Genomic DNA, 27,991 nt, shown 5'->3' on the forward strand with positions numbered 1-27,991 from the left:
AGGCACTGCAGGGACGGCATCCTGCTCCGTGCATGCAGTGAGGGTGACTGCTGCCACCAGCACCCATGCCTGGGGTCCCCCTGTGTATGGGGGGAGCTGGGCTGGCCGTTCATGGCAGCCAGGGGACCCCCCCTCCTGCCCTGGGGTGATGCTAAAGGCAGCGATGCCCGGGGAGGGCTGGGCAGCAGGGACCAGCCGGTGAGAGCAGGTGGCCTCCCGCTGCGTCACCTCTGTCACCACTGGGCCCTTCCCAGGCGATGCGCCAGCTCCGAGCCCCACAGCACAGCCCCAGCCTGCCCTGTGCCTGGCCTGGCATGGCTCCCTCCTGGCAGGGATGGAGGGGCAGGCAGAGGAACAGGCAGGTGGGAGCAGGGTTTTGCTGGCACAGCCATGGCCTCTTGTGCACCAGAGCCAGGCGGGAGCAATGCCCTGGCCCGGGGAGCTGCTGTGGCCACATGCAGCAGCCCCGGGGCGGTTCCAGCCACAGCGTGAGCCCGCTTGGGGCTGGCAGTCACCTGGCACTGTCCTGTTGTCCCCGTCCCATCACTCTGCCTCTCCTCTGGGGCAGCTCACAGCACCTGGGGACCTCTGCCCGGTGGCTGTCAATGTCCCCGGGGCTGCCACCAAACTGCTGCCTGGAAAAGCCCCAGACATCCCAGTTGTGAGGGGAGGTGAAAGAGGAGGCAAGAGCTGTCCATAGCCCAGGAAAATGGGAAAGTTGGGAGCAGCAACTGCGAGTTGGCAGTCAGCAAATGCAGGTGAGAAAAGTCTCAGCAAAGCTCTTGGTGGCTGGCGGAGTCACAGGAGGCACTGATCGAAGCAAACAGAGAGAAAACCAACTCCAAGCAACAGCCCAGTCTGGAGACAGGAGAAAGGCAAGGAAGCTGCAGCTTCAGCGTCCCTCTGTCTGTCCACGGAGGGTGAACACCTTCCTCTGCCTCCCAGCCTGCCTGCGTGCACGGCCAGTTCAGCCCCACGTGTGCTCGTGCCAACAGCAGCTGAAATAATAAACAGGCATCAGGTTTGGGGGAACCAGCTTCGAACCGGTGCCAGGAGGTGTCGGGTTTTGGTTTCGTCCCGGCCACGTGCTGCTGTGGGGACAGCCCTGCCCTTGCCGGGAGGATGCTCCAGCCACGGGGCACCTCTGCTCCGCTCTGGCCGGGGAGCGGCTTCTGCGGGAGGCGGAGCCCGTTGCCTCCTTATTTATTGATGGCTCCTTCCTTCCCGCACGGCTGGGGAAGAGGCCTGCGGAATAAATCAGTGTGAGAGACAGATTATGGCAGCTAAAGACTCCAAATGAGATGATAATTGCTGTGGTAATGACAGTGTAGACCTGATGCTGCCGATAAGGAAACATCTCCACTGCTCTTGGCTGGAGCTCGGCTAGGGGGTTGGCATGGGAGCATGGCTGGGGATGTCCCCAGGGACACCGTGGCGGGGCAGCACTGCCCTCCGTGTGCCCGTGGCAAGGTCTGGGTGCCCATGGCAGGCGCTGGTCCCCACCGCATCCCTGCAGCAGCAGGGATGGGGATGCTGGGGGCTGGACGAGGGGGCACGAGGCAGGCAGCCCTGGCGGGGCTGTTTATCTGGTTCTCCCGCCGGCTGCGTGTCAGCTCTAATTAGGCAAACTTCTGTATTCATTGCGAGCCCAGCCAGCGGAGAATTCCACAATTGAATTTTAATGCCCTAAAAACACATTACAATCAGCTTGATTAATTAAGAGATGGCTTAACATGGTGACCGGGCTGCAGAGGGCCGTGCTGGGGAGGGGTGCCATGCAGGCTGGCTCCTGCACCCCACGGTATGGGGCACGGGGCTGGAGTGTGCCAGGGCCGGCAGAGCCTGGGCTCGTCCCTGAGCCCTGCAGGGCTGCAGGAGGGGATGGGAGCTGGGGCCAGGCTGTCCCCCAGGGGTGCCAGGCTGCACGGGCCCCGGCTCCCCCAGCCAGGGGAGGGCTGAGCCCAGACCTCGGGCACCTTGGCAGCCCCTGCTCAGCCGGGCAGGCGGTGGTGGGAGCATCCTCTTCCCTCCCTGGGCCTCACTCTCCCCATCAGTGTGGCTGTCAGGGCCCTCCTGAGCGCCCATTCCCTGCGTCCCCACCACGTCCCCTCTCTGGGCGCAGGGGCTGACGCTGTGTTGTGCCACTCCATGAGCAGGGCACTCCCAGGGGTACCCTGCTTGCTTTTGTTTGTGAGCGAGAATGAGCTGGGAGGCTCCTATTAATTTGTCTCTGCAGCGATTCCCCAGGGCACCAGTGATGCTGGCTAACGGGCTGCCACCTGCCACAAGCCAGCTCTGCCCCCACTCCCCGGGCCACTGCTTGCTGTGATCGTGCCCAGCCCAGCCCGGGTTGTGTCCCCACACACACCGCTGCTTGGGTCGGCCTCGCCAGCCCACCTGGGTGCTGTGGGCTGAAGCATCCTGGGGGGACCCTTCCCCTGCATCCTGCCACGGGCACCGGGTGGTGGGAGCGATCCCCGCAGAGCCTTGCCAGGCTGAATTTCACCAGGTGCCCCTGTTCAGGGGGACAGTTCAGCCAAAGCCCATCCTGCCGCAGCGTAATGAATGGAAAAGGGGGGAATCCATAACCGTGGTGTAAAGGAGAGGTTGCAACCGGCAGGACATAAATCAGAGGGAAAATGATAAAGGGAGCCTCTCGCCAGGAGGGGCCGGCAGCGGAGGGAGGGATGGCGACGGCATTGTAAGGCCAAAAGAAATCCTGGCAAGGCAATAAATCCTGCAGCCGCTGGAGCTGCTTGAGTGCTAATGATCACATGAAAACGCCAGCCACATTTAACAAATATTTCTGCTCTGTATTTGGAGAGAAGCGGGACGACATGCTTGAATCATACAAGAGTGATGAAGCCGTCTATTAATTACTGCCGGGAATGTTAAACAACATCTGCCAGCTCAGCGGGCCCAGGCACCGCCTGCCCCAGCCTCCTCCAAGAGCTGGAAGGAGAATTTGGCCTCCTCATTAATTTCCTGTGAAATCTTGGAATAGCGAGAAAACCCCGGTTGGCTGATGGAGAGCTGACCTGCACCAGGAGCCACAGGGACGTGGGGGTGCTCGTCCTTACCTCCTTGTCTTGGCTCTGTCGGTATTTATATCACATTGTCACCCATTTCGATCCTCCCTGATGAAGAATAGCCATAAACTGGCAAAGGTTAGGCATTTGTTTCCCATAATACGATATATAGATTTTCTTTTACCTGGGTGTTTTTGGAGGCTGTAAGAAAGGGAGGCCTGAGGGGGGCATTAAGGCATCCTGCAGAAATCTTCGTCACAGTTTTGGGAGGAGCTGCTGCCTTTCCCTGCATCTCCCATGTGCTGCCCAGTGCCTGGGACCAGAGGGATGGAGAGATGGAGGGAATGGAGAAAGAGGAGGAGGAAGAGGAGGAGGAAGAGGAGGAGGAGCAGCCCTGCTGCACACCATCATTAGCCATTTGCAACTCAGGCAGGTCCTTCATTCTGGGAGGGGGAAACTGGCTGAGCAGCAAAGATGGCTGTGAAGGGCGCAGCAGACTTCAATGGCAGTAAAGCAGGCGGCTCAGCAGCAGAAAGACGCTAATTAACAAATTATCTCTGCACAGTATGCACGGACCGTGCTCAGCGGAGAAGGACCTGGCGGAGTGATGGATCCCACCAAGGAGTCCCCAGCATGCACCGGGGCTGGCGCATCTCTTCTGTGCCAGGTCCCTGAGCCAAACCCCCAGCAGTGCCCAGAGCCGTGAAAACAGGGAGGTCCAAGAAATTCAGGTGGGATTCTGGGCAGGGAAGAGAGCTGGGGATACACAAGCAGCTGGCCGGGTTGCATCGCTCAGCAAAGCCTGCCCCAACATGGCCAGAGGAGCAGGGAGCTGGGAGGGATGCCCCAGCAGGGGCTGGGGGTGACGGGGCAGGGGGCATGGCCATCGCAGGGATACACTGGCCTCGGGGACACAGGCAGGGAGGGGGCGCTGGGTTGGTGCTGGGTCCTGCTGGAGAGGCTTTTCATCTCTTGGTCCTTTTGCACCCAGGGGGGATGGGTTTGGGGAAGACCGTCTTTGGTGAAAAATCATGAGATTTAATACAAGCCAAGCTCTTGCAGCTGCCTCCACGAGATGCTGGGTCACACACGGATTATTTTTCCCAGCCTTTTTCTACACATAAAAAGGCTAGAATTTATTTGCCTATAAAAGCCAAAAACCAAACATGGTTGCAAAATATTGGGGTGCTTTACAGCAAATAAGAAAGCCCAGTGAGGAAGGGATGCCGAGGGTGCCCTCTCCCAGCCTCAACCCCGGACCGCCTCGCACAGCCGCAGGGTGCAGGGGGAGTCAGGGGGTGCCCAGGAGGGACAGGGGTGACATGCCCTGGTGGGATGGTGCCACCCAGCCACCCCAGCCCGCAGCACCTCGGCCCTCCTGGCACTCCCAGGGTGCCAGACGAGCCACCTGGGAGCCCAGGGACAGGTAGTTAAAATACAGAGTTGTCAATTTAAATTAAAACATATTGCATAAAGAGGAAGAGAGATAAAACCTTCCCTGCAGCACAACGAGCTGGGGGATTTATGGGGTAGTGGGAGGACTGGTGCCCCGCACTGCAGTGGGCTCTGGGGGGCTGGCTCGGCTGCCGCTGCTCGCACCACGGGGCACCCCAAGGCACTGTGCTGGGGCACGGGGGCCACCTGCCACCTCCCCACCCCGGCCGTCATAGAGGCCAGAGCCGGGTCTGCGCCGAAATGTCAGCTCGCTAATAAAATGTGCAGGAACTGCGTTTTCTTTGGGCCAATAAAACTCCTGTGCGGTGGCAGGGATGCTCAGCACTCAGCTGCCCTCCCGCGCTAGCGCCCTGCTGGGCCCCCTCCCCACCTCCCTGGGGGGACACGGGGCCCGGTCTGACCCTGTGCTCGTGCCAGCCGTGCCAAACAGCGGGTGCTGGGCGCAGGCCCCAGCGCTGGCGTGGCACGCGGCTCCAGAGCCATGAGTGGCACGGCGGGGAGTAAATCCACTGCGCCCTGTCAAGGTAAAGTGACAAAACACCGGCCTGCAATGCAGGAACCGCAGTTACAACAAGAGAAAATCAATGTGATATATTACCAGAGATATAAAGACGCCATTAATGCTTCAGCACAGAGCCCAGCAGCTTTGCCTGCCGTCGGCAGGGCAGGTTTGCTGCGAGGGCTCCCCAGATTCCCGTCTCGCTGCCCAGGTCTCCCACATGCTGGGCTCGGCTGTGTTTATTTGCTGCCCCCCCAGCAAAGGGCTTCTGTTCCTACTCGCTGCCTTCGGGGCTTTGCCCTGGCCTGGTGCCCGGCCTCCAGCTGGGGATGCGGCCAGGACTGCTGGGGCCGGAGCGGTGCATGGCCTTGGCGGGTGCCTTTTCAGCCCCACGGCACAAGGACCTGGTGAGGCTGCACCCCCTGGGCCAGGCAGGTGCCACCCCTCGTTCTGGGGTTCGCCGTGCCCATGCAGCTCTGCCACTCACCATCCCGCTGGTACTGAGCCCAGCACACTCAGGCACCTCCTGGATTTGATTGAAGAGGAAGAACAACCCCAGTGCACCGCGGAGCAAGGCTGCAGAAGGATGCGTGGAAGGCGCAGCACTTCCCTAGCACGGCGGCTGTGGGCAGGGAGCAGTCCATGTGCTGGGGACATGCACTGGGATGTGGGCTGCGGACATGTGCGCTGGGGACGCGTGTGTTGGGGACACGGGTGCCACCCCCTGCACAGCTCTCCATCACTGGGGACAGTTTGGACTATTACTGAGAAGTTGAGTCAAGCTTCTTCTAATTGATTAATCAATACCTTAATTGAGTTGAAACTCTTTAATGGGTAGCTTCGCCACTGCTTTCCCCTTTGCTGGCGCCGCTCTGATCTCCCACCGAAAACCTCTCTCTGTGGCTGGCCTCCACCGAGGCAGCGCTGCTGCTGGGCTCTCCCAAACTGCTGTGAATTGCTGGGGCTTGCAGCGGGCCACGGGGCTGGGGGCTGTGGAGGGCTTCTGCCATGGTCACAGAGGAGCCGAAGCATGCAGGGCTCCCCAGACGCGGGCAGGAAGGTGAAAGCCCCCCAGAAACAGGCTCAGCGCAAGGGGCTGCAATGTCCACGGCTCACAGTGCCACCTCTGCCAGACACGGCACAGCCCGTGGGCAGCCATGGGCTGGGACAGGACACACACCCCACCCGTGCAGCCTGCGAGCTGTGCCTGGAGGTACAGAGACCACAGGGGAAAGGGACCGGGGACGCGGGTCTGGTCACAGGCACTGCAGAGGTCAGACTCTCGCACGCTGGAGCCACAGCTCTGCAGAAGTGGAGATGAACATTTTATGGTAAAATATGCAGAGTGTGGGACAAAAGAGAAAGCGTTTCTTGTATAATGAGACACTGTTAGAGACAAGCTCCCCAGGAAACCAATTAACACAGCGCTTTGTGTACGTCAGGCCAACACCTGGCAAAAACAGCTTTCCCAGGGAGGACGCCAGCCACGCGGTGCGACGGCCGCCCCCAGCACACTCCCGTCCCACAGCCCCTGTGATGAAGACAGCAACCCCACCTGTGTCACTGGCAGCATGGGGCCGGCTCTGCCTGCTGGGGTGCGGCGTGGGGCTGCTGACCCACACGGGCCCCGTGGCCCCACGCACCGGCATGGCTGCGGGCGTGCGCCGGAGCCATCACCCTGCGGCACACTCACAGGGCTGAGTGCTACGGGCGTCGGAGCCGTGAGCTGCCGGGGAGAGGCTGCGCTCCAGCACGCCCCAGCTGATGGGGGCTCGCTCACACCCGGGGGCCGCTCCCAGCAGCCCCACGGGTGGATCGCCGCTGCCCGCAGCCGCCCACGCAGGATGCAGCGCCCGTGCGGCCCGCGCCTCCCCGGCCCCGCCCTTACCCCGCACGGCCCCGCCCCTACTGTCTCTGGCCCCGCCCCCGCCGCCTGCCCCCGCCCCGCCGCCCGCCATGTCGCTGCGCTTCTCCGCCAACCTCTCGTGGCTGTTCCCGGTGCTCCCGGCGCTGCCGGCGCGGCTGGAGGCGGCGGCGGCCGCCGGGTTCGGGGCGGCGGAGGCGGCCTGGCCGGCGGGCTGCCCGGCCCAGGCGCTGCGGGCCGCGGCGGAGCGGGCGGGGGTGCGGATCGTCCTCCTCAACACCCCTCCCGGTACCGCCGCGCCCCCCGGGCCGCGTGGGTGGGGGGCGCGGGGGTGCCCCGGTGCCGCTGACCCCGCCGCTCTCTCCTAGGGGACCAGGAGGCGGGCGAGATGGGGCTGACGGCCGTGCCCGGGCGCCAGGCTGCCTTCCGCCAGGGCCTGGCCGCGGCAGTGCAGTACGCCAAGGCGGTGGGCTGCCCCAGGTAGGTCCGAGGCAGGGCCCCGCTCCTCCGGCCCCTTGGCTCCCCCCGACCCCGCGGCAGCGGGTTCCCGGCCCCGGCGGCACCAAAGCACCCCTCCGCAGCCCTCCTGCTCCAGCTCTTCTACCGAGCGGGGTTCGTCCTTTGCACCGCTGTCCCTCCATCCCGCTGGGTCACGGAGCCTCTCCCGGGCAGCGTCTCCCTGCTCGGCTCCATCCGGTGGGAGCCAGTTCGTTGCAGACCCCTGCATGAGGGCCCACGGCCTTAATGTGCTTGCTGGGAGCAGCCCCAAAGCTGGCAGGCACTCTCATCCAACCCTGCTGTTCCCTGTGCTGGCTCTTGTCTGCACCTCCGCACAACAGTCCCCGTGATAATCCTCCCTTTTCCCTCCCCAATTATACCAGTCATTTCCCCTGGGACACCAGAACAGTTGCTTTATTGAAGGCCACACTGATCACAGCACAGCAGAGACACTGTAAGAGATGCAATTAGCCTGGCACAACCCCCTTCAGAAAACCAGCGTGGCCCTTTTATTCCATTTACTCTGCATCATTCTTTCCCTTAGAAACGCAGTCCAAAGCCCTGCGGTGGGCATGGGCCAGGCAGGTCGGGGGTTGCCCACACCCATCTGCACTCTGGTAAGGGGTAGATTGAAAAGGTTTTTGTTTCCACTGTACACCTTCCCCAAACAGCCGCTGAAGAGCCTTCCTCTTGCCCCGCCACTGAGCTCTGCACACAGGCTGGCATAGCCCAGCACTGGCCACCGTCCCCTCCCTGCTCTAATCCAGCAAGTGGTGAGACAAGGCATCCGACCTGCCCCTGGCAGAGGCAGCATGCCTGCTGCCCATCCTGCTGGCCTTGGAGCAGCCCCAGGAGTGAGACCCCAAGAAAGCTCCAGCCTTGGGGTGGAAGAGCTGGAGGCAGCTGGCAAAAGAGGGAAGAATCAAGGTCTGTGATTTGTCAGGCAAAAGGTTCAAGGATGTCCCTCTGCGTACTGAGGTGGGATGGTGCAGGTTTGTGTCCCTGCAGCTCGCTGGTGCCTGTTATGCCTCCTGCAGAGGAGGTGGCTCCGCTTAACCCCCATCTGTGTCTGCTCCCCCAACCTGGCCCCATTTTCCATTGGCAGAGGAAGGTGTATTAGATCCGACCAGTTGCTTGGAGACTGGAGCTGCTGCCTGTGGCTGATCTCTCTGTGTCTGCAGGATCCACCTGATGGCTGGGCGGGTTCCCATGGGTGCAGACCGGGCAGCAGTGGCAGGTGAGATGGAAACCACCTTCATTGAGAATCTCAGATACGCTGCTGACCTCCTGGCCCAGGTAAGTGGAGAACGGCTCCTGCTCCGTGGGTGCAGCTCTTAGGGTACCAAGGATGGAGAATCCCCCAGCGGCCTGGCACGGGGAGGGAGTGCTTCCTGCTGCAGAGGTGATGGGGTGCTCCGTAGGGTGACATTACTGTGTTACAGGAAGACATGATTGGACTGGTGGAGCCTATCAACAACCGCATCACTGACCCTCGCTACTTTCTGAACACCCCGCACCAAGGTAAGGCAGACATCGCTCCCCAAAGTCTCCTTCAAGGGAGGAGAAGGATCCCCAAAGTCTGAAAGGCAGGAGGTTGCCTCACCTGCAGGGAGATGCTGAGGGAGCACAGCTGATGAACGGGAGTCTCGGGGCATCACCATGAAGCTTCCAGCCTGGGGGTGATGGTCTCTCATTTCTTGCACCCTTAGCTGCTGCCATCCTGGAGAAGGTGGGACGGCCCAACCTGAAGCTGCAGCTGGTGAGTCAGCATTGAAGATCTCCAGGGTCCACCCTCCACCAGGGAACCTTGCACAGGCCCACAGGGGAGTCCCAGGGGCTGTGGGCTTGTTATCCCCTCCTGGGGACGTGGGGAGGGACAGGGACTGTAGCACAGCCGTCCTCGACCGCTCACTGCTGAACAGCTGCACCACCCGTCTCCTCTCTCTCCCACAGGACCTCTTCCACTGCCAGATCATGGATGGGAATTTGTCACACAACCTGGAGACATACTTCCCACTTATCGGTAACAACCTGCACCCAAACCAGCTCCTCTGTGGCCACGGGGCAGGAGTGGCTTTGAGATGGGGCCCTACTGCCCCACTCTCTGCTGTGGCTGTCTGGGGGCAAGGGTCTGCTCTTGGGTCACCTTGTCCCATGCCTAGAGAAGGCTGCAGGCAGGGCTGCCTTGGGCAGAGCTGCCTTGAGCAGAGCATCTCCCATTTCCTCCCTAGGTCATATCCAGATTGCACAGGTGCCAGGGCGGCACGAGCCTGACAGCCCTGGGGAGTTGAACTTCCCCTACATCTTCGAGCTCCTGGAGTCCCTTGGCTACACTGGCTATGTGGGGTGTGAGTATGCTCCGAAAGGTGAGTGGGCCTGGGGGTGGTCCAAGCCCCACTGGCAGGTCCCAGCATGGACCAGTTGGCTGGGGACTGTGCAAAGGCAGGCATGTCCTGGGGTGTGGCAGGCAGCGGGCATCGGCGTCCCTACCTGGGGATGAGAGCCCTGCCCAAAGCAGCAGCTGCTCCAGCTTGCCTGGGGGTGCCAGCAGGAGACCTTGTCTGTCACTGCAGGAGACACTCTGGAAGGTCTGGGCTGGCTGCGCTCGTACTGGGAGAGCCGAGGCCTGCAGCATGGTGGGACCAGCAAGGCAGCAAAGTAAAACAGAACACTGGAATAAAAGTCAAAACAATGGCTTAACAGAGGAGCATGTCTGTCTTCTCTATGACTTGGGGCAAAGTTAGGAGCATCGATGTCCCATTGCCCTTCCCCAGGCCCTGCTGGGCCAGCCCAAGCAGTTGGACCCTCATCTACTCAAGCACCATCTGCAGCATGTCGTATTTGGGGATGGCTTGGGCACCACTGTAGGTGACTTGAGGTACATAGGAGCACCTTCACCTCCAGACTGCAGGGGTGTCGAGGGAGAGGTTTCCAGTCCCCCCTGCTGAGGGGAACATTCACTCCTTGGGAAGGGCGTGGGTTTTCCCAGTCCAGCTCCAGCTGGTGCATGGAGTTGTGGGATGAGGGCTCTGGGCTTCCAAGTCCTGCAGTTCTCGAGGCTGCTGCCAGTGCCCAGCACTGACCCTGCAGCAGGTGGGGACAGTGAAGCAAGCAGTCCCCTCGCAGGCTGCCTGAACCAAGGTAACAGGCTGGGGGCTGCCTGCCCACAGACATGTGGGGCTGACTGCCCTGCTGCTCCTGCTCCAGAGCAAGTATGAGACGCCAGTGCAAACCCAGCCAGCCCCGCAGCCAGAGTTGTCTCTGCATCCCCTACGGAAGGCTTTCCACATCCTAGCTTATGGCACGTGAGTGGGGATCTGGTTCAGTTTATTTCACAGATATATCAATGGCTTTAATGTACATCTCCATAAAACCTTCCCCTGGTCCAGTTCACCCTTCCTGTCCCATTTGGTGCTCTCCTCATGAAAGCAAAGGGCCAGAAGTAGGCCGCCTCACTGCCCAGAGCCCTGAAGTCCAGTCATCTTTCCACCTAAAGCCAGAGCACTGTGCAGTGCTGCCCTGTGCAGAAGACATGCTGTGTGAGCTCCTCCATGCCTTCCCGGCAGGCAGAACTCACCTGCAGATGCCAAAGCCGTGTCCCTGAGAGCCGCTCTGCTCCAGACAAGCCACAGCAGCCAAGCTCCTGCCCTTGCGGTTCGGTTCAAGGTCATGCAGTATCAAACCCACCGAAAACAGCGCACTGAGGGCCACACCAGCCAGCCAGCGAATGATGGAGGCACAGCTGGGGCTGAAGCCCAAGAGCAGGAGGCAGGCTGCCCTCCCACATCCCCAGGCTCCTCAGTTCAGTAGCCATGCGTGCCGCTAGCAGCGCTGCCTGCAGTGCCGGAGCACAGGTCCCTCCCCGAGGCCTGTTCTTCCCCATCATCACCCACGGCACAGCCGTGCCGAGAGGTCTGGTACGTGTATCGCTCCAGGATGTAGGTGCCAGTGCTAGAGCAGGCCTGTCCAGAGGTTGAAGCAGGCAGTGTTGATAACAGACTCCAGGTGGTGGTATGTGGACACAAGCTGTGGCAGAGGGCTCTCGCTGTTCTGGGGCTGCACTGGGAACGGCTCCCGGAAAACCACGGTGAGGCTCTGCTGAGAAGGAAGAGCGGGTCAGGACAAGCACTGTGCAGTCCCTAGCCCAGCTGCGTGGGCACTTGCTTGGCCGTGTCAGGCAGATACTGGGAGAAGACCCAAAATGCCAACAACACTAAGCTAGTGCCTCCTCCTGTGACAAAGCATGTTTGAGCCTCCTCCCAATTTTCCTGGTGGAAATTAGGTGCAAGGACTTGCCCACTCCCTCTGTCCCAGCCCCCATGCATCTGCAGTTATACCAACCCCAGCAGCAGCCTCAGGAGAGGAAGGGATCCTACTGCTTCCACAGTAATAGGGGCTTCCAGGGAAATTAGAGGGAAATTTCTTCTTCTAAGGCAAAGAGTAGGAGTGCAACAAATGGGGAAGGGGAGGAGATTAAACGTAATAACTGCAATCCTAAAAATAAATGCTGGCTGCTCCATCCTCATTAGTGACTGTACTGACAAGGCAGGGCAAGGGCAGAGGGGGGCAGAGAACAGGGTTCAGAAGAGAAGGTTGCAGGAGCTGAAGCAGAAGAAAAACGTGAGCAACTCAGTGCACTGAGATCAACATCATGGAGGCAAGACACGGGGACTGGATGTTCTCCAGAGCTGAAACGCAGCACATCTAGTAGCCAGGGTCCCCTAACAAACTCATAAAGCCATGAGAACAGCTGTGTAACTGCAAAACAGCAAATGCACCACCATCATTTAAGAGGGAAGAGAAAGTGATTTGTGAGCATAACTCGGCAGCGTGCAAGGCTTTAGAGCAGGCTTGGAGAGAAAGAACCATGAGGAAAATGCAGCTCAGTGTTACCAAAATGATGTGCTAATGCTAGAGTTCTCTTCGATAAGGTAATATTTCTAGACAAAGGAATCATGGTATATCTTATCTGAGCTTCAGGAAGGATTTGATGTAGTGCCACATGGGAAATTTAGGTAAGCTGAAAAGATAGGAATTAACACAAAAATTGTAAGGTGAAGATGGTAGTGCTGAAAGGGGAAGTAGCAGGCTGGAGAGAGGTTGCAAATGGAATTCCTCCAGGAGAGGTTTTGGGACTCACGTTGCCTATTACTTTAATGAGTCTGGCACAAAGATGAAGAGCATGCTGATAAAATTTGAGGCACTAATACAAAAGAGGATTGGGATAATGCAAAAAAAGCCCTAGAGACTTTTGAGAGGCCACAGGAATGGGATGAATGTTAAGCGTGAAATACAAGGTGAGGAACATGAAGGATTTCTGTTAGAAGATGGGATTCATTGGGAGAGGTGATGGAGAGTCTGGGTGTATCATATCAATGACCACAAGATGACACTATGACCAGTGAGACATGACCATGAAAAGGCAAATACCACCCTAGGCTGTACCAAAAGGAGCGGGCAGGGACAGAAAAGCCTTAGTGCAATCGCAGAAGGCTCTGCTGAGATTCCTCAGGAATACTGGGTGCAGTTCTGGACACCTGTATTTACAAAGGCTGACCTGAGCCCTGAAGAGCTCTGAAGGGCTCTGAATGACAATGAAGCCACTGGAGAAGGGAAGGCAGGCTTAAGAGCTTGGCTTGCTTAACACAGCAACATGGAGTTAGCAAAAATTCCACCTTCAGATGTGGAGGTGAACCTAGGGGACCGGGGAGGAAGCGGGTACCCGCACAGTGAAGAGCGGTTTCAGCTCTGAGCTACCACTGGCATGAAGAGGATAGAACTGGCCACGACAAAAGCTCCAGCACAAAATGGGAAGGGCTCTTCACCTTCAGGTGGCAGGAGGCACTGAGCAGCCTTCCAGCAGGCACCACCTCTTCTGTCTCCTCTACCTGCTTTTAAGATGGATTGTGATTTATTATAATTTATTATTTATGTATTTTACAAAGGGATCAGATATGCTGCAGTCTCTGCAAAAGCCTCACTGTAGACTGAAGTGTCTTGTAGATGCCCCGCTCTCACATGGACCTGCATTCCCTGTGACCCATCCTGCACCCTGCCTGGGAGCACAGCTGAAAGCAGAGTATTTTTGCCCTCAAGTCCAATGAAGGCCAAGGCCCGTGCAGGTTTGCTGGGACCCTCACAGTGCAGGTCCCCTTCCTTTCTGCCCAGGTAGGAGCAGCCTGCAGCACTGGTGACCCCTCCCAGCCAGACCCAGTGTGCTCTGGCTTTGGACTGAATACAGAAGGACTCTTTAGCCTGGACAGAGAGACAGCTGAGAGCATGATCCAAAAGCAACCCTGTGAAGGAAAAGGGGATCAACTGCTCACCATTTTCCAATACAAGAACAAAGGGGCATCACATGAAAAAAGCAGGAGGTTCAAAAACAAGCCAAGGAAGGTAGCTGTTCACCTAGATTGTAATTGTATCATGGAGCAGCAAGTCAGGGGAAATCACTGATGCCACAAATTAACCAAAGGAAATAAAGCTGCGGAGAGCTGTTAAATAAATGCAAAGGCCACCTATAGCTCAGGACAGGCCCGGGCCACAGTTTGTCAGATGTTGGGACAGTAATTGGGAAAGGTGTTAACAAGCTTCTTGACTTGCTCTTACTCTCCCCATGGGCACCTGCCCTTGGCAACTGCTGGATCAATCTAGACAGACTCCCAGCTTGAGCCAATATAGCTGCTCTTACGTTCCCAAGTTCTTACCGTCTTTCCTGAATGGGAATCAAGAAACACAAGAACGAAGCAATCCGTGAACTTCTGGTTGAGCACAACCTGTCAAGAGAGCCACAGCACACATTGCAAAGGAGACAGCACAAACCCCAGGACAGGAGTACGAACAACACCCACTCAAGGACGTGCTGACGTGCAGGACGAGTGGCATGATAGAGCCGTGAAGGTGGAGGTCTGCCTGGCTCACAGGTGACACTGCCAAACCACAGGGCTATACGTGGCATGAGGCTGTGGGTGTGAAGAGCGTCCTGCCTGCCTTGGGGGCAGACAAACAAACATTGCTGTACCACAGGAGCACACACCTCATGCTGCAGAGTGGAGAGCAACATCATGACAGTGCCCACATTGTCCTGACAGCACACGCCAGGCTCGCACTGTGAGAAGGCACAGCAGGCAGGGGCCCTGGACAGGGGAGAGAGGCTGCAGGTGGGTGACGGGCTGGGACTTACCAGATACTGGGTGCCAGTTTCAGCATTGTGGAAGTGCCGACAGCTCTGGGGAAAGCGGCTCAACAGCACTTTGATGAGGCTCTGGTACCAGGAGACTGTCATGGTGAGGAAGCATCCCTGCGGGCATGGAGAAGGGCTGATTTCAGCCTCCTTCTAGCCATGGCACCAGCAGCCATAATGCTACAGCAGCCTTCAGACCCCAAATCAGATGCATCCATTGCAGCCCACTGAGGAATGCTGACCCAGAGCTATCCACTCTCCATAGATGGGTCCATGCAGCCTTCCCCTTCCCCTGCCAGCTAGGAGCTATGTTCCTGCCTCTATCTTCCCACCCAGCAAGAAGAGATGTGCCCTGCAGGCCCTCCACCCAGTGCCCCACTCCCTCCCCACAGCAGAACAGCGGCTGCTGTGCACCATGACTCCATCCCTGCTGCTCACCAGCTGGGGGTCAACATCAGCAATGGATTTCCCATGCACGGCGTCGAGCAGCTCCTCCAGCTCCACCAGTGAGAGCTTGCCCAGCTTCAGCTTGTCAGAAGCCAGAGGCTCCAGGAGGAAGAGGCGCTTCCAGAGGTTGTCCCTGCGGCAGTGGCATTTGGCCAGCTGCACCATGCTGCTGAGCTGCTTCTGGGCTGAGGCCACCTCGGAGGCCAGCAAGGGGAAGAGCGGCGAGGTGTAGAAGAGCCCAGGCCCCAGTTTGACTTGCGTGCCCCCAGCATAGAACTCGCTGCTGTCCTCCACATCCTGCCACAGCTCCTGCTCTGCTGACTGCTGCCGCCCCAGGCTCGTCTCCGGCTCCGCTGCCTCCCATGCTGCCCGGCCCACCACAGGCTCCAGCACTTCCCGCTGCAAGCGTGGCAGCTTCTTGAAGCGTCGCATATCAGCCGTGAGCCGGGGAAAGAGCTCACGCTGGCTAGTCATGATGACGTAGAAACGCAAGCTGAGAGCAAGGAGACACTTGTGACCTGGGGAAGGGCTGCTCCCTTCTCAGCTGGTCTGCAAATAAATCACGGGCCTCTCTGTCCCTGCCAGTAAGGGTGCTTCTCTGCCCAGACAAGGACAGATACCACACTGCCCAGTTCCCTGTGAGGATCCTCCCCAGACAGCACCAAACCTGCCTGTGATGTCCCAGACAGAGCCAGTCCCTCCCAGAGCCCTCCTCCCTAGCCAGAAAGCTTTGGTGTCATGTCTCTGGGCCCCCAGTGCTCACCGGAGCATGCGTCTCTCTGCCTCGCTCTGCTCCTCAAACGGTGCTGCACTGTGACACACCAGGAGGGACACATCGAAGTCATCGTGATGACGCAGACCTTCAGAGTCCTTGTAGGAGCCCGAGCTGGGAGCAAAAGCACATCAGTATGAAGGGGACCTCACTTTGTTCCCCCAGAGCTCTTGGTCACAACGGAACTATTGGGCATGGGGAATTTGACACAGCAGGACTCCTCAGAAGTGCTGGGGAAATGCACAGCACCCCTGTTGGCCATCTCAGAGAAACTGGGCAGAACTGCTGCCTGGCACCATGCAGAACAGTCAGCTTTGCTGGCACCTGGGGGTAGTGTCCCCAGGACTGGGGGGTGCGCAGCAATCTCCGGCAGCTCCAGGAACTTGCAGCAGACGCACTCACCTGTTCCAAATAGAGACCAGTGCATATTCGTTCTGCTCTGTGCCTGGTGTCCCCTTCTTGTTGTCACTGCTTGTGGCTGGCCGGGCCATGCGTAGGGGTTTCATGTGGTAGGTGTTGGCATGGTCAGCGATGTAGTTGTACAGCTGGTGCGCAGTGATCATGTTGGTGGGCAGGGCCAGCATGCCTAGTGGAAGAGGACACATTGTTATCACAGGAGACACTCAGTGCCTCTTACCTGGGCAGAGCAGTGTCCTACAAACTACTCTGGGGGACAGAGCTCTAGAGCAACCCACCTCCTTTCCACAACAGGGCAGCATGGATTTCCCCTGGAGCTGGGCCCCTCATGTCACCCTCTCCCTGTCATCTCCCGGGATACTCCAAAGGTCAGGTTTATTTGTAAAGCACTTGGAAAACTTTTGCCAAGTTATGGGCTGGCAATCAACCCCAGGCTGATCACATGTTGAGCTACACACCTTGGAAAACGTGGTTGCGGCCAAATTTGGGGATGTCAGGGTGGTGTGCAATGAAATCCTCCAGGAAGCTGGTGAGATGGTAGCCCTGGCGGAGGGTCATGTGGGAACCCAGCAGATACTGGTGGACTATACGCAAGTGGAAGTCGTAGCTGAATGAATGCACGTGCATGAGGTCCCGCACCTTGTCACACTCCTCCGTGAAGAGCATAGAGAGCTGCGGAGGGACAGGGAGTCAAGGCAGGAATGTTACCAGGCACCTCACACCCTCCTGCAAAGCCCTGCTGACAGCAAGGCATGGCAGAGCCAGTGCAACCACCCCTGCCTCAACACCAGAGCAGGATGCAGCCAAGAAGCTGTGTGCACAGTGCAAATAGCAGACCCGCAGGCCTGGCCCCAAGGGATCCAGCTTGGTGGCTCCTTCCACACTTGACCCCACTCCTGGTCTCCAGTAGCAGCACAGACTGATCAGCACTGCCTCCCTTTTGGCATGAGGTTTATCCCCCTCTTGAGCTGAACGCCATGTGGCTGTGAAGGAGGACACAGCCTCCTTTCAGCTGAGCGCTGCTCTGCACTGCCTAGTCCCTGAGTGGGTACAGGACATGCTGGGGCTGGAGCCCCAGCAAATTATGGATCTACAGGCAAAGATTGACTCTCTGAACGTCCCCTGAGAGCAGGGGGCAGCACAGGGGCATGTGGGGAATGGTTGGACCCAGAGATGGGCAACAGCAGAGCTGCTAATGCCCTGTGCTCACTAACAGGGACCCAGGCTGGCTGCTGGGAGCCAGATCCAGTGGTGGCTGGTGTGTCACAGCTGTGCCCAAAGGGAGGGCCCCTCCGGCACATGGCCATCACCTCTGCCCAGTGTGCCAGTCCTTCACTGGGGCAGCACCAGCACACACACACCCCTGGCCCTACCCCCACCACAACTGCAGCTACTGTGCCAGGGGACAGCATTGGTGAAGGCCTCAGCCTTGCCCTCATGCCAGGAGCCACGGTTTTAATGTCTTTGGGCTCTCTGACACTTTTGTGCAGTTGACCCACACCCTTGGTTTAAAAAGGGGCAAGCAGGGAAAACCAGCAGGCAGGAGGCATTGGCATGAGAACAGGCTGCCCTCACTCTCTGCGCCACCAGCATTGCTACTGCCATGAGCCAGAGGGCAACCCGCACAGCCAGGATGAGCCCAGAGAGGAGCCTATAGCTCTGTACTGCTACAGAAGGCACTGGCACAGGAGGCAAGAGGCAGCTTCCGCAGCCGGGCACTGGGGCAGGAAGGGTGGAAGCACAGCCAGTGGGAGCTTCAGCCCTGCACTGGCAGGTCCTGCCGTGCCCAGCATGGCAGTGGGAGGAGAGGACGTACCGCAGACTCAGAGACGGAGCTGGGTCCCATGCAGCTCTTGCTGCGAGCTCTGGCTGTAAGAGTGCCCTGATGGAGAGAGATGCACAGCCAGTGGGAAGAGGGACAAGGCACTGCCCAGCCCTGTTCCTGCATCCAGCCTGTCCTGCACAGGCCCTGGGTGGGACAAGGGGAGAGAAGGGGCAGAGGAGCCCAACTGTCCCATCTGGGGGAATTCTGGGCTAGTCCCAGCGTGTGGGAAGGCTGTCCAGGCCCCTGCAGCAAGCCCCACGCCTTTCGCCTGCTGCTCCCAGGACCAACCCCTCCCACTGCAAAACCAGGCAAAGTCTTTTTTCAAGTCAGGCAGACAGAGCCTGGATGTTCCCTGCAATGCCAGCTGCAGCCTGGTAACCCTGCCCTGTGCACATGCAGGCTTCCCAGGAAAGGCTCAGCAAACCCTCAGGCAAGGCCCTGGCAGGCTCTAAGCTTAGGAGAGCCACTCTTGATATAGATAAGATGCAGCCTTGCTACAGAGCCACCTTGGAAAGGACAGTATGATTATGCACGCCTCCTGCCTCAGACAGGCTGGGGCTGGCCAGCCTCTAGACAGCCACGCCAGTGCCCTGGGGACAGGCAGGAGACACCCTGACACACCAAAAGAGAAGGGAGCAGGCAACCCCATGGTGCTGTGGAGCAAAGCACAGAGGTATCAAGAACCAGGGCTCATGGTGCAGAAAGTGATCTCCTCTGGCAAAGGGCAGCCATCCATGTTCACAGATCCCTGTTCCCATTCCGCTTCCCTTTTGTTCCAAGGGAAGCAGAGAGCTTCTGGCTTTCCATGCACTGACTTTCCCTGGAGCAGTCATCTTTGCCAGAATTGCTCCTATTCCTCCCCAGCCTCCTCTATCTTGCTCCCCAAGCTAGGACAAGAGTCATCCTCTTGCCAAACCTCCCACCCCCTTTCACTGTACTCCAGATCTACTCAAGCAGCAGGCTGTGGAGGTCACGTGGCTGCAAAAGGCTCTGTGCAGTTCTGCTTTTCCAGGAGGAGGGAGCAGAGCTCTCCAGAACTTGCTGCACCTGAAATGCCCACTCTGTCCCAGAGATCGCTGCCTCTCCTGAAGCAGCCCCTAACCCTGAGGAGCACCGGCTGTGCCTGCAAAGCCATTACCTGGGAGTTCACAGTCTGGCCCATGGGGATCCGTGAGCACTCCAGTGCATACTGCTTCACACAGAAGTAATAGCCCTGGAGGAGAGAGCACATGGGTGAAGCATAGGCCTTGAGCATCTCCAGGGAAAGACAACAGTCCCCATGCTTCACTCTCTGGGCTGGGTCCCAGACACTCTTGCTCCATGTTTTGTCTCCTCTCCTGTCTGAACCAAGCCGGCGCAGCCAACACATGGCTGAGCACAGAGCACCCTACCTGGTGCTGAGCCCTTGCATCTTTTATTAGCCCCCCTCCAAGCAACTCTTACTATTCTGAGCCCTGCAGAACCATCCCTAGATGATCCACAGTCCTGCAGGACCATGGAAGAGGCAGGACAAGAAAGAATGAATCACATGTCCCTGCTGCACTCCTCCTCATTACTCACACTGTCACCTCTGAAGACTGTCCCCGAACCCCCAGAGACTGTACTTTGTTTCCTGTTCTTTCTTACCTGGAAGGCCAACTCCATCAGCACAATGCCACCTGGAAGAGCTCTCTGTAGATGATAGGTGGCAACAGCAGGGCTTGTGCTCTGGGAAGAGAAGGACAAAGCTGGAGAGGCTCTCTGGTACAGGGGAGCAGCCCGCACACCAGAGTGTGAGGCTGCCACAAGGCTCTGTGGCAGACATGGAATTCGAGGAGCGTCATCAACCGAGCACCCTCACTGGAGGGAGGAGAGCAGACATGCCAGAGCTGACTGTGAAAAGAATTCTAACAAACCTAATAAACAGCCTTCAAGAGAGCACACCAGGCACACTGCTCCCTTTGCCTCCTGCTTACTCAGGACAGGCTGTCTCTAGAGTTCAAGGACACTGTGAGCTGAGGGGTGCTGCTGCCCACAAAACCTCGCTCCCACCTCTCCCTGCTGAGCACTCTCCAGACCATCACATCTGCCTGACACAGCAGCTATCAGAGGCATCCAGTTTGGACTCAGAGCTTAGCTGCCAGCAAATTCACTTGACCCCTGTTAAGTTGTTCCAGTGGATTGCTCTCTTCTCATTTTAATTGCAAGGTGTTGTCTTGCCCACAATCCTGTACCAACATCAGCCAAAGGTAGGTGAGCAAATGCTATGTGCTCCCATCATCCCTGGATGATTTCATGAGCCACAGATGGTTTCTGCCTATCCAGCGACTCAGATGGATTCCTCTTCCAGGTACTTACCTATTCTCTCTTGTAAGCTCTTGTGTTCACAAAACCTTTTGATAAAGACCACTGTTACCTGCTGCACAAAGAAACACTCCCTTTTGCTTTGAAACTGGCTCCCAATACTTTCATTTGATGGTGTCTAGGTGTTGTATCGAATAAGACAGCAAGGAGTCAATCCCTTTCCAGGTTAGCTGCGATTTGGTAGAGCTCTGTCCTGTGCCTCCCTAGTTGCAATTTCTTTAGAAATGAAAAGCCTCAGCCTGCTCAGCCTGCTCTCGCAGTAGAGCCATTCCGGGTTTATCTTCTCTGATCTCTTCAACTTCAGCATTCATCTCACTTTAACTAAAGATCTTTCTGCCCCAGAATTGCCCTTCACCATAGGTGCTGAGGTTTCTCTGACAGGTAAACCTCCAGAATCACACCCAAAGGCAGCTGTCCTGGCCCCAGGTCACCCTGTTCCTCTTCTGAGCCCCCTCCAAGTTGTTGCCATCCTTTTGAGATTTGCCCTGGTTCCACCCAGTCCCAGGAAGGGGCTGCAGGAAGACATGCAGGAGAGCAAGAAGGTCTCATCTGACCCAACATCCCAAAGATGGTGCTGGTCTAGACAGACTCTTTTTCTGGCTTCGGTACTTTCTCTGCCCTCTCACATCCTTTCTGTCTGAAACCGATTCAAAAGCCAACCACGAGAACCGCCCCACTCCACAGCCTGACTTCCATCCCAGTTCCACCCCTCTAACAGACATGCACTCACCTTTGGACTCCCCTCTGCTTTTGGCTTCGTGTAGGAGAAGGACCCTCTCCCCTCCACACCCATTGCTGCCAGAGCTCGGATCCGGCTTGTGCTACTGGAAATGACAGCAGAGAGAGCCTTGAGCAAGGGAGCCAACATCTCCTGTTGTGTCAAACCAGGGCATAGCTCAGTGTGTTGGCCCTTCTCCAATAACAGGGTTCCCAGAACGTCACTGACCTGCGAGTGGTGGGTGAGGGTGGCCGCACCTGGACCAGAATGAAGCCCATGCTCTGCAGGTACTGGATGTATTGCTGCAAGAAGGCATTGCACATCTCCTGCAGCCAGGGCTCCTCCTTCACCTTGCAGGGCAGCGCTTCTGCCGAGTCACAGCTGTGGCTGCGGTCCCTCCCTGAAGCTGTAGAGTCATTTGAGCGGTGGCGCTTCTGGAAGAGAAAATAATTTCCTAAGGAGACCTGCTGTGTCTGGCCCCAGCAGGTGACACTCGCTGGGACACCACCAGCTGCTCTGGTTGAATGGAGGGCAGATCTCCCTCTGCCAGAGAGCACTAACACCTAGTTCCTCAAACACTGTCCTAGTGCATGTGCCAAAACACAAGATCCAAGTTTTACCCAGCCATAGACTGACCTAACAGCAGACCTAATAGACTGCAGGAAAAGGTGCCCTGGCAGAAGGGGATAATTCACATCTCCCCCCACAAAACGGCTTCCACAAAGTTTTAGTGGCTCACAACTGTTTCATGCAAGGCTCAACAGAGCTTCAGCTTCTACTGAAGCTCCTACTCTACATGTAAGAGTCCAATTCCCTTATGAATCCTGCTGACTTCTCAGGATTTACTAATAGTTCAGTAGCACTGAATAGGAACAGTGTTTCCTTTTAAACCATTTTCAGTTCTCCTTTTGGTGTCTTGAATACTCCTTGTCTTTGTGCTGTGAGAGACTGAGGTTTCTTTTCTTGATCTCTCTACTTCAAGCCTGTGGCTCTTTTACATATTTCTATCTGCCCTTTCATTTACCTACCCCAGGAGCAGTGTCTTTACCTGGGGCCTCTCTGGCTACTCTCTGACCTTCTCTGAGTCTCTCTAGTTCAGTGCCTTTGCCACAAGATGCTTGGTCTCACACTTACTGTCCAGGTGAAGACATTAATACACTAGTATTTTAGAAATGTATTGGAATATTACCCATAATATTAACACCCCTTTCTGATGTACTCTAAACAGTTTGCCTTTTGTATGCAACTGTTCACGAATTGAAGAAATCCACTGAGCTGTCTGCTCTGTACAGGCTCTGCAGTTAGTGTACAATACAGGAGGAGTTCAAATGTCTCTCCACATTGTGCTCTGTTTTACTGGGAACCAGGTCCCAGCTCCCACAATACCTCTCATTTCACAGGCTACTCAGGTCCTTCTCGAGTTCCTTGCAGTCTTTTTCTGTTCTGACCAATCTGAACAGCCACACAGCATTACAAAGCTTGGCATCTCATATGTACTGCGATAAATGATCTGGAGATACAGAACCCAATACACAACCTTGAAACCCCTGCTGCCAGGCTCTTCAAATTGAATAACAATTTTCATTTTGCTCTGTTCCAAAAACAAAGTGAAGTTTTCATTCTGTGATGATACTTTTCCTTTCTCTTGTGAATGCTCAATTTCTGTAGCAACCTCTGTTTAAAGTCCCTGTCAGAATCCTTTTGACATTTAGATAAATTACAACAGTCTGTTCTTCACTTCTGACACACATACAGACAGTGAACAGCCGGTGCGGGATCTGCGCTGGTTAGAGTCTGTCAGGTTGCAACCTGCTCAGGATTCAGCTGGTTTGCTTTCAATTGTTCTAGCTATTTGCTGGGTCCAGGCAAGGTTTACCAGGTCTGGCTGCTGAATGCATTAAGTGAAGTGTTGCTTCCTCAACAGATCAGTACCACACAGCACTCTCCGATGGCTTTGCTAGACTCAGCCCTGAGTTCCCTGGGTAGAAAACAGAAGTCAGTCTTCCCCAGGGATGGTGTGGCTGCAGGAGAAAGGTTTTGAGGACCCAAAGATTTTCTCAGTCTCCATCTTACAGGGTGCAAATTCATCCTGTAATGCAGGGGCGAGCTCAGAGCAGCCCTGTCTTGGGAAAAGATTGCAAAGCCATCCTTTGCCCCAGTGCACAGAGCCCAACTCCACTGGCACTTGCTGACACTCACCTTCCCCTCTACCTTGCCCTGCTGGTCAGTTTGGATCTGCTGCCGGAAGGCTGGGTCAAAGAGCAAGGGGGTAGCACAGTAGTGAACCAGGCGTGAGGACTGCTTCAGGGTCTCCAGGTCTGCCAGCTGCACAGCACAAGAGGAACACGGTTACAGCACACATCCCTTGTCAAGCCTGGGAACAAGCTGTCCGCAACACCGCACTGCTGCTTAAACGGGGATCAAACTCTAGAGGGAACCCCCTGCTTTACAGCCTTTCCAGTGCTGGGCAGCGAGGCCCCATTCCCAAGTCTGGTGCTAGAGCCCAGCAACCCCAGAAGTTCAAGCAGAGAACACTGCTCCACTGCCAAACACCATCCCCAACATACACCCTGCTCTGAGCTCCAATGCTCCCCTTTGCTATAGGCAAGCTGGTGCTCCCAGTGTGCTGCAAGAAGGCCCAGCTTGCTGCCCGCCCACCTGGGCTGCACTCACACTGATAGGCATGTTGGACTGCGCTGATCTCTGCTGCCAGGTAACAAAGAGATTCTCAATCTTCATCTGCTTCTCCAGTTCTGGAGGAAAGAAAGCAGCCATGAGAGTATCAAGCCACAACCTCAAGTATTGCCACTCCCCTTCGCTCCCATCCTACTCAGGCCATAACCCATCCCCTCACAGCACCCTGGCAGGAGCAGCTGAAAACTGTCCCCTCCGCCAGAACTCTTGTTCTGCTCTTTCTGAGCTCCTTTTCCAGGAGCGAGATGATTAGGCAGGCTCCTGTGACATCAAGCCCCTTGCTTTACCTTTCCTCTCCATGCTCTTGATTTCCAGGAACTGGGCCCCATGCCGAGACACGGGGTCAAAAGGTCCCAACTCAGGCCCATGGGGTATGCGCTTGATGGTGGTAACATCCCGCAGAGCTTCGTCAAAGGGCACCACATCAGGATGGAAATGCAGAGACGGTAGGCTTCGGGCAGAGCTGCTCAGCCGGCCTTGTTCCTTGCTAGGTGGGGGGCTGGAGCTCCGGATCAGCGCATCCACCTCCAAAGTGGAGTTCAGGAAAGGATTTGGCTCCTAAGCAAGCAGACACAGCCATGAAAGCCTCCTTACTGCCAGCCTTAGAGAAAAGACCCACAAGAACAGAGTAAACCCAATTTTGGTCATCTGCAGACATATCTGTTGGCCTTCTCCATCACCAGTCCTGAGGAGAGCAGGCGTTGGCCCAGCATGGCCCTAATGTGCAGTGGGAAGCCCATTCCCTAGCCTCCTCCACCCTAAATAATCTAGTCACAGATAAGTGCTGCCAACAGCAGAACCTGCTTCCCTTCCCACCTCTGGCTGTCTCCAAGAGCAGACAGCAACAGCCTGGCTGGACACGGCCACAGTCGGACACGTGAGCACCTGGGGATGACTTGCCAACCGGCACACAAAAGCACAGAAGTGTCTCCAACCTTCATCAGACCCTCAAGCTGCCAAGGCCCCTCCTGAAGGGAAAAGGACTGCCCTGCCCGGCAGGGTGCCCTACCTGCTTGCTGTCCTCATGCCATGGTGTGTCCATGAAGCAGTGGTGGTGGAAGAGTCCCAGCTTCTGGCTGAGCAGGCAGTGCACGATGTGGGACCGGGCATTCTGCCACTGCAGCAGGCGAGTAAGCGAGCAGTTCAGGTTGGCCCCCAGGTCTGGGGACCAGTTGTAGGTGTAGAGCGTCAGCTGGAGAGAGACGAGGGGGAGGAAGGCTGAGGGACCTGCTCAGAGAGGGCCTGCATGGTGACACAGGCTGCCCCAGGTGCTCTGGTTGGTACTTGCTGCAGCTCCAGCCAGTTTCAAATGGCAAGGCTGGGACAGGGAGTGGCAACAGCTCATTCACAGCCCCCCTGTTAACAGCCACAGCAGTGGTGGTGGTACTTGCACCGGCAGCACAAGCGCCCAGCCTGATGTGGACCTTGTTGTGGGGAGGGAAAGGGCAATTATAGTCCACAGTGGGGCAGCTGAAGTCAGAGACAGCGAGGGCTGCTGCCCCTTTGACGCTCCCCACAGTGCTGCAGGGAATCCCCAGCTCTGCTTGCAGCACAAGCAGAGACATCCTGCACAGCTGCTTTGGAGGGCTCCCGCCTAGGGAAGGTTGGTGACCTGCAAAGGCACTCTTCCTCTCCTCTTTCTAGCCCTGGGCCAGTTGGGAACAGCTTGGCTTTCAGGAGACAACATCACACAGGCTTCACTGCTACCTTTTTGTCAATGATCTCCATGAAGAGGAACCTTTGCCGAGGTGCCAGGTCTCGTCTGACAAGGCTTGGGTCAGAGCCTCTCTCTGCCGAGCTGAATTCCATAGCCTCGAAGCGCTGGAGCCCTTTGTGAGCTGGAAGAAGCCAGAGTTAGGACCCTCAAACCAGTTCATCCCACTCTTACATCCCACATGCCATTAAGGTGGCACAACAGGATGTTGTGCCACGGTACTGCTCAGCTCGTCTTGAAATAAGCAGTCATAAGCAAATTTGAGAATAAGGTCTCAGGAGCTGAAAACAGACAACCCACTGCCCACCTCTGGGAACAAGCAGTCTGTCCCAGCAAGGAGAGGAACCCTGCTCATACATCTCCCATCCCAAGAGCCCCCAGCACACAGTCCTGTGGACCCTGGCCGGGCACTCACCCTGTTCCGTGCTGCAACGCCACTGCTGGAAGTTGCGTCCCAGCAGGATGAAGTGTCTGACGGCTGCAGGGCGAGGGCTGGCGCTCTGGCCAGGCTTATAGGGCAGGAAGGCGGTGCCCCGATGGTAGCTGCAAAGAAGAGCACCAGAGGTGGCTGACAACTAGAGCCATGGGAGTAGAGGCTGGCACAGCTTATCGGCATTTGCTGGTGCCAAACAGCTCCCTATGAACTGCGTAACTCACCAGATCCGCTCAAACACCTTGACAGTGGTGTCACTCGCCAGGGCAGTGACCAGGCTCACCACTTCCACCAGGATGGAGGACAGGAGGAAACGGGACACAATCTCCAATGAGCACTGCTGCACTGATGGGCACCCTGCATGGAAGAAGTACTGTAGGACAAGGCGCCAAGCTGCCTCAGAGCCAAGCCCTGCCCGCCTGGGCAGGGGAGTGGGCTAAGGGAGCCTCGTTGCAGGCCTGCTGCCCAGAGCAGGCCAAGTTCCTGCCTTGCCAGGGATTGAGGCAGGCAGAGCTGGAGAACAAGGACCTTATGTGGAGGAGGAGAAGACGAAGACTGAAATAACCCCTGGTTTCAGGCTTTGGCCTGAAGTGGGACCTGGACCAAACTCCCTGCATGCCCTGAGCGTGGCACTTTATTCCCCTACTTATTCCTTGTTCCCTGACTTACTCCTCATCAGAGGAGGAGGAGGACAGCTTCACCTTGCCAGCAGGAGGTGTGAGAGGATGTACAAACATTGAAGTGAGAAGTATCCAGAAAGTAGCAACAGGGCAGCCACACAGACCCAAATCCCACCATATAAAGGGCATCCCCCCTCCTCTCCCTCCCTGCAAGAGTGGGGGTCTCCCATGCAGCTTCACAGCCCCAGAGCATGTTGCAGAGGCTCAGATCCTCCCTCCCTGCTACATCTGGGAGCTCCTTCACTACCGCAAGCCCTAGGCTTGGAGCATGGCAGATGCAACCACAGGCCTTAGCAGGTTTCTTCAGGTGCACAGAGATACATGCCCAGACTCCTGTCACAGCTTTGTAATGCTGTTGCTGGCCCTGAGACCAATGGGACTCTGGTGAGGTCTGGGGAGAGACAGGGTGCGTAACTAGGTAGAGATCAGCAAGGGATGAAGGCGGATGGCTTGGTGCCGTATAAGGACTTGTCCTTGGAGCTCCGGGAAGAAAGGCCCATTCCCAGCCCATCTGGAGGAGCTAGGACCTGAGATACATACCCAGGTGGTTCATGAATGCCATCCACTGCTGGCAGGTTTGATTGAAGAGTGGATGCATGGTACCCACATCCCCTTCTTCCAACTGGCAGGCTCGGCGCCTGGGAAGAGGAAAGGGAAGCACAGTTATACCAGATCAAAGTCAACAGCAATGAAGGCACAAAGGTGCAATAGTCTCTCCCCGTCCAGCTTCAGAGCAGAGCCTGGAGACCCTCCTTTTTGGGGGGCTCCCTTGAGCTTGGTCCCTCTGGGTCAGTAGCCACAGGGGTGTCAGGTGTTGCGCAGGGCCCCACAGTACAGGGAAGAGACCTCTGGCAGGGAGAACCAGCAGTGCTCCCAGCAGCACTCCAGCAATAAGGATCGAGGCTTTGTGTGTGGAAGGCAGCTCCCCTAACTGGCTGTGTAAGGGAGAAACTGCAAGGAAGGGGCATGTGGTCCGGAGGGTTAAGATGCAGAAAGAGCCAGCAGGATGTCAGGCTGTGGAGTGCTGTACAGCAGACGGAGGGGAACAACACCCTGGCTGCCCAGGCTGCAGGCTGTGCTTGCCTCTGTGCCTGTTCCAGTTCAGCTGTGGCTGTGGCCCGATCCTGGCTCAGATGCTGCTTGACGTTCTCTGTCTTGTGCCGCCGCCTTGTGCGAGCCTCTTCTGGTCTCTCCAGCACAATGTCATCAGTAGTCTTGGGGCTGCCCAGCTCCGAGGACTCTGCCTTGCTCTAGGGACAAGGGGGTGAGTTAAGGCTTGTGCACATGCACAGCCCAGCTAGCGCCCTGATCTCAAAGTCCTTGCTACCAGCCCGGCCTCCCAACCCCAGCCAGATCCCTCCTCTCCATTTCTCCTGGCCTGACACACCATGAGGACTTACAGGCCCTGCTCCTCACTGGT

At 57.1% G+C, this 27,991-nt stretch overlaps 2 protein-coding genes across 7 annotated transcripts in view; one reads left to right on the forward strand and one right to left on the reverse strand.

The window, feature by feature from the left end:
* Nucleotides 1-6,939: 6,939 nt before the first annotated feature.
* On the forward strand, nt 6,940-10,045 carry HYI (hydroxypyruvate isomerase (putative)). Its single transcript, XM_076340405.1, has 8 exons — nt 6,940-7,135; nt 7,216-7,327; nt 8,527-8,641; nt 8,788-8,866; nt 9,055-9,104; nt 9,299-9,368; nt 9,577-9,711; nt 9,919-10,045. The coding sequence occupies exons 1-8, from the start codon at nt 6,940-6,942 to the stop codon at nt 10,005-10,007; spliced, it is 846 nt and encodes a 281-aa protein (XP_076196520.1). The 3' UTR covers nt 10,008-10,045.
* Nucleotides 10,046-10,655: 610 nt separating this feature from the next.
* SZT2 (SZT2 subunit of KICSTOR complex) overlaps nt 10,656-27,991 on the reverse strand; it is a 66,199-nt gene continuing 48,863 nt past the window's right edge. For 3 of the 6 annotated variants that reach the window (XM_076340399.1, XM_076340400.1, XM_076340398.1), the window contains exons 53-73: nt 27,655-27,821; nt 27,112-27,209; nt 26,116-26,248; nt 25,874-26,001; nt 25,452-25,582; nt 24,754-24,936; nt 24,032-24,302; nt 23,724-23,803; nt 23,250-23,375; nt 21,279-21,484; nt 21,063-21,156; nt 19,616-19,696; nt 19,128-19,202; nt 17,981-18,046; nt 16,623-16,836; nt 16,150-16,333; nt 15,739-15,861; nt 14,967-15,468; nt 14,529-14,645; nt 14,053-14,121; nt 10,656-11,440 (exon numbers count right to left, since the gene is read on the reverse strand). In XM_076340399.1, coding sequence (XP_076196514.1) covers nt 11,297-11,440; nt 14,053-14,121; nt 14,529-14,645; nt 14,967-15,468; nt 15,739-15,861; nt 16,150-16,333; nt 16,623-16,836; nt 17,981-18,046; nt 19,128-19,202; nt 19,616-19,696; nt 21,063-21,156; nt 21,279-21,484; nt 23,250-23,375; nt 23,724-23,803; nt 24,032-24,302; nt 24,754-24,936; nt 25,452-25,582; nt 25,874-26,001; nt 26,116-26,248; nt 27,112-27,209; nt 27,655-27,821 — 3,192 coding nt within the window. In that variant the 3' untranslated portion in view covers nt 10,656-11,296. The remainder of the gene's footprint in view (nt 11,441-14,052; nt 14,122-14,528; nt 14,646-14,966; nt 15,469-15,738; nt 15,862-16,149; nt 16,334-16,622; nt 16,837-17,980; nt 18,047-19,127; nt 19,203-19,615; nt 19,697-21,062; nt 21,157-21,278; nt 21,485-23,249; nt 23,376-23,723; nt 23,804-24,031; nt 24,303-24,753; nt 24,937-25,451; nt 25,583-25,873; nt 26,002-26,115; nt 26,249-27,111; nt 27,210-27,654; nt 27,822-27,991) is intronic. The other 3 variants (XM_076340404.1, XM_076340401.1, XM_076340402.1) reach the window with 2 other exon arrangements.

This window comes from Aptenodytes patagonicus, chromosome 5, assembly GCF_965638725.1.
Source record: "Aptenodytes patagonicus chromosome 5, bAptPat1.pri.cur, whole genome shotgun sequence".
NCBI classification, from domain to species: domain Eukaryota; kingdom Metazoa; phylum Chordata; class Aves; order Sphenisciformes; family Spheniscidae; genus Aptenodytes; species Aptenodytes patagonicus.